Source organism: Coregonus lavaretus (genome assembly GCF_964263955.1).
Source record: "Coregonus lavaretus genome assembly, contig: HAP1_SCAFFOLD_6635, whole genome shotgun sequence".
NCBI lineage: Eukaryota > Metazoa > Chordata > Actinopteri > Salmoniformes > Salmonidae > Coregonus > Coregonus lavaretus.
In genome coordinates, this window is record NW_028163243.1 from 15,001 (window position 1) to 23,594 (window position 8,594).

The following is an 8,594-nucleotide window of genomic DNA, read 5'->3' on the forward strand; positions in this document are numbered from 1 at the left end:
GCCAAGAGTCAGTGTGTCTGGCTAGCCAATCAAAGCCAAGAGTCAGTCTGTCCGTCCTGGTCTAGGGATCAACAACAGCCAGAAGAGAGAAGTGTTAGGAGACAGGCCCTCTCAGGTGGAGCCAATAGCATGATTCTGCAATGGCAGACAGATTTATTGTACCTAATTAAGTTTCATTTCAGATCCTCATGTTATGAGGCTTTTAACATGTTAGTTTGGTATATTTTCATTGGTGATGTGCTGCTTTCAGTGTCTGGTGTTGTGTATTTATTGGGGTTATTGTTATTGGCTGGAGCAAATACATTTACTAAAGTACTATTAATATCTTATCTCTCTATCTCCTTCCTTCTCTCTCTCTCTCCTTCCTTCTCTCTCTCTCTCTCTCTCTCTCTCTCTCTCTCTCTCTCTCTCTCTCTCTCTCTCTCTCTCTCTCTCTCTCTCTCTCTCTCTCTCTCTCTCTCCTTCCTTCCTCTCTCTCTCTCTCTCTCTCTCTCTCTCTCTCTCTCTCTCTCTCCATCTCCTTCCTTCTCTCTCTCTCTCTCTCTTGCTCTCTCTCTCTCTATTGCCTTCCTTCTCTCTCTCTTTCTCCTTCCTTCTCGCTCTCTATCTCCTTCCCTCCTTCCTTCTCTCTCTCTATCTCCTTCCTTCCTTCCTCCTCTCTCTCTCTCTCTCTCTCTCCTTCCTTCTCTCTCTCTATCTCCTTCCTTCCTTCCTCCTCTCTCTCTCTCTCTCTCTCTCTCTCCTTCCTTCCTCTCTCTCTCTCTCTCTCTCTCTCTCTCTCTCTCATCTCCTTCCTTCTCTCTCTCTCTCTCTCTTGCTCTCTCTCTCTCTATTGCCTTCCTTCTCTCTCTCTTTCTCCTTCCTTCTCGCTCTCTATCTCCTTCCCTCCTTCCTTCTCTCTCTCTATCTCCTTCCTTCCTTCCTCCTCTCTCTCTCTCTCTTCTCTCCTTCCTTCTCTCTCTCTATCTCCTTCCTTCCTTCCTCCTCTCTCTCTCTCTCTCTCTCTCTCTCTCTCTCTCTCTCTCTCCTTCTCTCTCTCTATCTCCTTCCTTCCTCCTCTCTCTCTCTCTCTCTCTCTCTCTCCTCTCTCTCTCTCTCTCTCTCTCTCTCTCTCTCTCTCTCTCTCTCTCTCTCTCTCAATTCAATTCAATTCAATTCAATTCGCTTTATTGGCATGACGTAACAATGTACATATTGCCAAAGCTTACTTTGGATATTTACAATATAAAAAATAAATAAAAATGAGAATCAAAAATTGTCAACGGGACAACAGTAACAACAATAACCAACGGTCAATATAACCATACATTCAACAATAACAATAATCATACAGTTGAGGACATGTGCAGGTTTATTGGTCTGTCAGACACTGTCCCTCAACTTATGGCAGGCAGCAATGTAGTGCGCTGCCAACCCACAGCTCTCTGCGTCCTCCCCCAACAGGATGGGTAGCCTATCCTCATCAGAGAGGTCTTTAAAACCTTGAATAAGGATTTCAAATTTGGGGAAATGACACTCTCTAATTGTTTTATATTTTTGACATTTTGTCAGGAAATGCAGCTCCGTCTCAGGTTCTGCTGTTGTGCAGTGGTTGCACAGCCTTTCCTCTACAGGGAGCCAGGTTTTCCTGTGTCTACCCTTCTCAATGGCAAGGCTGTGCTCACTGAGCCTGTACTTTGTCAAGGTTTTTCTAAGGTTTTGATCAGTAACCATGGTCAAATATTTAGCCATAGTGTACTGTCGATTTAGGGCCAGATAGCACTGCATTTTGCTTTGTGTTTGTGCTTGTGTTTCCCAATAAGCAATGTAGTTTTGTTTGACTGTGTTGTAATTTGGTTTATTCTGATTGATTGGATGTTCTGGTCCTGGGGCTTCAGTGTGTTAGTAGAACAGGTTTGTGAACTCGGCCCCAGGACCAGCTGGATGAGGGGACTCTTTTCTTTGCTCAGCTCTTGGCATTGCAGGGCTTGGTAATGATATGAGAGGGGGTCACTGTATTTAGATGTTTCCAAAACTTAATTGCTCTTTTTGAGTTTTATTATTAGTGGATATTGGCCTAATTCTGCCCTGCATGCATTGTTTGTAGTTTTCCTCTGGACACGTAGGAGAATCTTACAGAACTCTGCATGTAGGGTTTCAATGGGGTGTTTGTCCCATTTGATGAAATCTTGTTTTGCAAGTGGACCCCACACCTCGCTGCCATAAAGTGCAATTGGTTCAATGACATATTCAATTAGTTTTAGCCAAATTTTAATAGGTATTTCAATTTGAATTTGCTTTTTAATGGCGTAGAATGCCCTGCGTGCTTTCTCTCTCAGTTCATTCACTGCCTCATTAAGGTGTCCAGTTGAGCTTATTTTTAAACCTAAGTAATATATTTTGTACCAATTGAGAACTTTGGTCTAATTCCCTGAGATCTGGATCTTCTCTGGAAAATCATTATTTTAGTCTTTTTGGGGTTTACTGCCAGGGCCCAGGTCTGGCAGTACTGCTCTAGCAGGTCCAGGCTCTGCTGTAGGCCAGGTGCTGTGGGTGACAGCAGGCATAGGTCATCTGCGAAGAGTAGGCATTTAACTTCTGAATTGTGGAGACTAACACCAGGGGCTGAGGATTTTTCTAGAATAGTGGCCAATTCGTTAATGTAAATATTGAAGAGTGCAGGGCTCAGATTGCAACCCTGACGAAGGCCCCGCCCCTGGTTAAAGAATTCTGTCCTTTTCTTACCAATTTTAATGCTGCACGTATTGCCAGTATATATTGATTTAATTATGTCATATGTTTTACCCCCTACACCACTTTCAATAACTTTGTAGAACAGTCCTGTATGCCAAATAGAATCAAATGCTTTTTGGAAGTCGATAAAGCAAGTGTATATTTTGGTATTATTTTGGTGGACATGTTTATCTATCAGGGTGTGTAAGGTGTAAATATGATCAGTTGTGCGATGTTTTGGTATAAATCCAATTTGGCTTTTACTCAAGACATTGTGCTTATTAAGGAAGTTTAGAATTCTTACATTGATGATACTACAGAAAACCTTCCCCAGGTTACTGTTCACACAAATGCCTCTGTAATTGTTAGGGTCAAATTTGTCTCCATTCTTAAAGATTGGGGTTATGAGTCCTTGATTCCAGATGTCAGGGAAATAACCTACACTCAGGATCAAATTAAACAATTTTAATATAGCCAATTGAAATTTTGCACTAATGAGTTTGAGCATTTCATTTAGGATGCCATCAGGTCCGCAGGCTTTTTTTAAATTTGAGAGCCTGAAGTTTCTTATAGAGCTCCTGGTCAGTAATTGGGGAGTCCAATGGGTTTTGGGTTTTGATTGTCCTTTATAGTCCTTTATATCTCTCTCTCTCTCTCTCTCTCTCTCTCTCTCTCTCTCTCTCTCTCTCTCTCTCTCTCTCTCTCTCTCTCTCTCTCTCTCTCTCTCTCTCTCTCTCTCTCTCTCTCTCTCTCTCTCTCTCTCTCTCTCTCTCTCTCTCTCTCTCTCTCTCTATATATATATATATATATATCCTTCTCTCTCTCTCTCTATATATATATATATATATATATATATCTTTCTCTCTCTCTCTCTCTCTCTCTCTCTCCTTCCTTCTCTCTCTCTCTCTCTCTCCGCTCCTCTCTAGTTCCAGAACCCGTATGCGTACTCCCCTCCGTTCCGTTTCGGGACGGTTCCTAATGGTTCAACAGAGAGGAACATCAGGAAGAATTACCCTGACATGCACGAGTACCTGGTGAAGTATCACCAGGGAGGGGTGCAGGATGCACTGGTCAGCCTCAAAGCAGGGTACGACACACACCCTAACCCCTACTCCCTAGTCCCTAACCACTTAGTCCCAAACCCCTAGTCCCTAACCCCTAGTACCTGGTGAAATAGCACCAGGGAGAAGTATAGGACAGAGGGACACACACACATGCACACACACGTCGAGTATGATAGTCCTCCTGGTGGGTCCTGCTTTTGGGTCTTCAGATGGCTGAAGAGGCCGATCTGGGAGCCAAATATTTTGGACAAGGGTGAGTGGTGGTGGTGGATGTTGGTTGGGCCTTCTTGATGGAAAATCTGTCCTTTCGAAGTTGCTGCTTGTCTTCTGCGGCACAGCAGATATCTTCTTCATACAGTGCTACTCCTCCAGGACACAGGGGTTGTTGCGCCTGTCTTCCCAGCTGATCCTCATGATGTTGCTGAGGCATCTTTGGTGGTGGCGACTCCAGGGCTTTAAGGTGCCTGCTGTTTGTGGTCCATGTTGCTGACCCATACAGTAGGGTAGGGAGCGCTGCTTCTTTGTTGACCAGGAGTTTGGTTCTGGCCTGGATGTCGCGATACTCAAAGACTCTTTACCTCAGCCTTGAGAAGAAGGAGAGAAGGAGAGAAGAAGAGAAGGAGAGAAGAAGAGAAAAAGAGAAGGAGAGAAGAAGAGAAGGAGAGAAGGAGAGAAGAAGAGGAGGAGAGAAGAAGAGAAGAAGAGAAGGAGAGAAGAAGAGAAGGAGAGAAGAAGAGAAGGAGAGAAGGAGAGGAGGAGAGAAGGAGAGGAGGAGAGAAGAAGAGAAGAAGAGAAGGAGAGAAGAAGAGAAGGAGAGAAGGAGATAAGGAGAGAAGGAGAGAAGGAGAGAAGGAGAGAAGAAGAGAAGGAGAGAAGATGAGAAGAAGAGAAGGAGAGAAGGAGAGAAGGAGAGAAGAAGAGAAGGAGAGAAGGAGAGAAGGGGAGAAGGAGAGAAGAAGAGAAGAAGAGAAGGAGAGGAGAGAAGAAGAGAAGAAGAGAAGGAGAGAAGAAGAGAAGAGAAGAAGAGAAGGAGAGAAGAAGAGAAGGAGAGAAGAAGAGAAGGAGAGAAGAAGAGAAGAAGAGAAGGAGAGGAGAGAAGGAGAGAAGGAGAGAAGAAGAGAAGGAGAGAAGGAGAGAAGGAGAGAAGAAGAGAAGAAGAGAAGGAGAGGAGAGAAGGAGAGAAGGAGAGAAGAAGAGAAGAAGAGAAGGAGAGAAGGAGAGAAGGAGAGAAGGAGAGAAGGGGAGAAGGAGAGAAGAAGAGAAGGAGAGAAGGAGAGAAGAGGAGAAGGAGAGAAGAAGAGAAGGAGAGAAGAAGAGAAGAAGAGAAGAAGAGAAGGAGAGAAGAAGAGAAGGAGAGAAGGAGAGAAGGAGAGAAGGAGAGAAGAAGAGAAGGAGAGAAGGAGAGAAGAAAATCAGAAAGTGTCCAGGATGCACTGAAGGTCCTCTTCCGGGCAGTGATGGCGTTATCTTCTGCGTACTGGAGCGCCACAATGGAAGTGTTGGTGATTTTACACTTGAATCTGTTGAGGTTGAAGAGTTTGCCATCTGTTCTGTACAGGGTTTGGACTTCCTGAGGCAGATTCTGAGCTGTGAGGTGGAGGATGGCAGCGGTGAAGGTAGAAAACATGCTGGGTGTAATGAAACAGCCCTGTTTAACTCTGGTGTCCCCCTTGAAGGGTTCCGTTTCAGAGCCACTGTTACTGAGCTGACATGTCATCACGCAGCAGTCGCAGTATTCTGGTGAATTTGTCAGGGCAGACGGTTTTTGACAGAATCAGCCAGAAGGCACGATGGTTCACAGAGTCACTCCAGAGGCTCATGTCAATAAAGGCCATGTACCAGTGGTTGATTTAGCTCCTGGCATTTTTCCTGGCAGTTGTCGTGCTGTGAAGATCCTGTCCTCTGGTTGGGGGGAAAAGCCATGCTGAGATTCTGGGAGGATTTCTTCTGACAGGGGAAGGAGTCGGTCGGCCAGTATGCGGGTCAGTGTTTTCCTGGTGGTGGACAGGAGAGACATGTAGTTCCCGCAGTCTGCTTAGGGCATCCCTGAGTTCTGCAGGGATTTCTTCCTGATCCCAGATCTTCAGGAGCAGGACATGTGTGTGTTGTAGGAGCACCCGCTTCCTTCAGGATTTCAGCTGGAATCTCATCAATATCAACTGTTGTGCTTCTGCTGAGGAGCTCCTCGAAGTGCTCTTTCCACCTGGATTGGATTGATTCGTCATGCTTCATTAGCTTTTGCCCATCTTTGGAGTGAAGGAGGTATAGGCCGCCTTGGTAGCGTCATGTTCTGCACATTTAGTGAGCAGAAGAACTCCATTAGAGTTTCTAACTGCCAACTCCCTCATGTTCTGCACATTTAGTGAGCAGAAGAACTCCATTAGAGTTTATAACTGCCAACTCCCTCATGTTCTGCACATTTAGTGAGCAGAAGAACTCCATTATAGATTCTAACTGCCAACTCCCTCATGTTCTGAACATTTAGTGAGCAGAAGAACTCCATTATAGATTCTAACTGCCAACTCCCTCATGTTCTGCACATTTAGTGAGCAGAAGAACTCCCTTAGAGTTTCTAACTGCCAACTCCCTCATGTTCTGCACATTTAGTGAGCAGAAGAACTCCATTAGAGTTTCTAACTGCCAACTCCCTCATGTTCTGCACATTTATTGAGCAGAAGAACTCCATAATAGATTCTAACTGCCAACTCCCTCATGTTCTGCACATTTAGTGAGCAGAAGAACTCCATTAGAGTTTCTAACTGCCAACTCCCTCATGTTCTGCACATTTAGTGAGCAGAAGAACTCCCTTAGAGTTTCTAACTGCCAACTCCCTCGTGTTCTGCACATTTAGTGAGCAGAAGAACTCCATTAGAGTTTATAACTGCCAACTCCCTCATGTTCTGCACATTTGGTGAGCAGAAGAACTCCATTATAGATTCTAACTGCCAACTCCCTCATGTTCTGCACATTTAGTGAGCAGAAGAACTCCATTATAGATTCTAACTGCCAACTCCCTCATGTTCTGCACATGTAGTGAGCAGAAGAACTCCCTTAGAGTTTCTAACTGCCAACTCCCTCATGTTCTGCACATTTAGTGAGCAGAAGAACTCCATTAGTTTCTAACTGCCAACTCCCTCATGTTCTTCACATTTAGTGAGCAGAAGAACTCCATTACAGTTTCTAACTGCCAACTCCCTCATGTTCTGCACATTTAGTGAGCAGAATAACTCCATTATAGATTCTAACTGCCAACTCCCTCATGTTCTGCACATTTAGTGAGCAGAAGAACTCCATTAGAGTTTCTAACTGCCAACTCCCTCGTCTTCTGCACATTTAGTGAGCAGAAGAACTCCATTATAGATTCTAACTGCCAACTCCCTCATGTTCTGCACATTTAGTGAGCAGAAGAACTCCATTAGAGTTTCTAACTGCCAACTCCCTCGTCTTCTGCACATTTAGTGAGCAGAAGAACTCCATTATAGATTCTAACTGCCAACTCCCTCATGTTCTGCACATTTAGTGAGCAGAAGAACTCCATTAGAGTTTCTAACTGCCAACTCCCTCATGTTCTGCGCATTTAGTGAGCAGAAGAACTCCATTAGAGTTTCTAACTGCCAACTCCCTCATGTTCTGCACATTTAGTGAGCAGAAGAACTCCATTAGAGTTTCTAACTGCCAACTCCCTCATGTTCTGCACATTTAGTGAGCAGAAGAACTCAATTTCCTCTGTGTGTGTGTGTTAATAAGGTAAACTGAGTTTATAGTTTCTCTGTGTGTGTTGTTACAGTAAACTGAGTTTATATTTCCTCTTTGTGTCTTGTTACAGAGAACAACTTTGTTAGGAGACTGACTTTATGTGACCTGTTTTGCTACAGTAAACTGGATGCCTTCATCTATGATGCTGCTGTGTTGAACTACGCAGCTGGCAGAGACGATGGCTGTAAACTGGTCACCATCGGCAGTGGGTACATCTTTGCCACCACCGGCTATGGCATCGCTCTGCAGAAAGGGTCCCACTGGAAACGACAGGTGGACCTGGCTATACTGGCAATCATAGGAGATGGTAGGACACTCCTCTCCTCTCCTCTCCTCTCCTCTCCTCTCCTCTCCTCTCCTCTCCTCTCCTCTCCTCTCCTCTCCTCTCCTCTCCTCTCCTCTCCTCTCCTCTCCTCTCCTCTCCTCTCCTCTCCTCTCCTCTCCTCTCCCCTCCCCTCCCCTCCCCTCCCCTCCCCTCCCCTCTCCTCTCCTCTCCTCTCCTCTCCTTTCCTCTCCCCTCCTTTCCTCTCCTTTCCTTTCCTCTCCTCTCCTCTCCCCCACCTCTCTGCTCTGCTCTCCTCTTTTCCTCTGATCTCCTCCTCCCCCTCTCCTCTCATCTCCTCTCTTTTCCTGTCCTCTTGTTGCTCTCATACCCTACACTCACTTGTCGTCTCTCTTGTCGTCTCTCTACATTGACATGTTAGTCACATAACAGACGCTCTTATCCAGAGCCACTTACAGTTACTTCATCTCAATAAAGTAGTTATCAGCAAAGTCAGTGCTAGTAGGAACTTCTTTTGTTCCTTTTTATGTGTGTGTGTGTCGGGGGGATTAATTTAATATATTCTTTGTAGAGGCAGGGTTTCAGACGTTTTTCTGAAGACGGCCAGGGACTCAGATAGTCTTTGTAGAGGCAGGGTTTCAGACGTTTTCTGAAGACGGGCAGGGACTCAGATAGTCTTTGTAGAGGCAGGGTTTCAGACGTTTTCTGAATACGGGCAGGGACTCAGATAGTCTTTGTAGAGGCAGGGTTTCAGACGTTTTCTGAAGACGGGCAGGGAC

At 45.1% G+C, this 8,594-nt stretch overlaps 1 protein-coding gene across 1 annotated transcript in view; it reads left to right on the forward strand.

Moving 5' to 3' along the window:
* The window catches only part of LOC311118353 (glutamate receptor ionotropic, NMDA 2A-like), a gene marked incomplete at both ends in the record, with an annotated part of 20,905 nt that extends 13,066 nt beyond the window's left edge, over nucleotides 1–7,839 (forward strand). The window contains 2 exon segments of the mRNA XM_084193165.1: nucleotides 3,639–3,799; nucleotides 7,652–7,839. Coding sequence (XP_084049291.1) covers nucleotides 3,639–3,799; nucleotides 7,652–7,839 — 349 coding nt within the window.
* Between the last annotated feature and the right edge of the window lie 755 nt (nucleotides 7,840–8,594).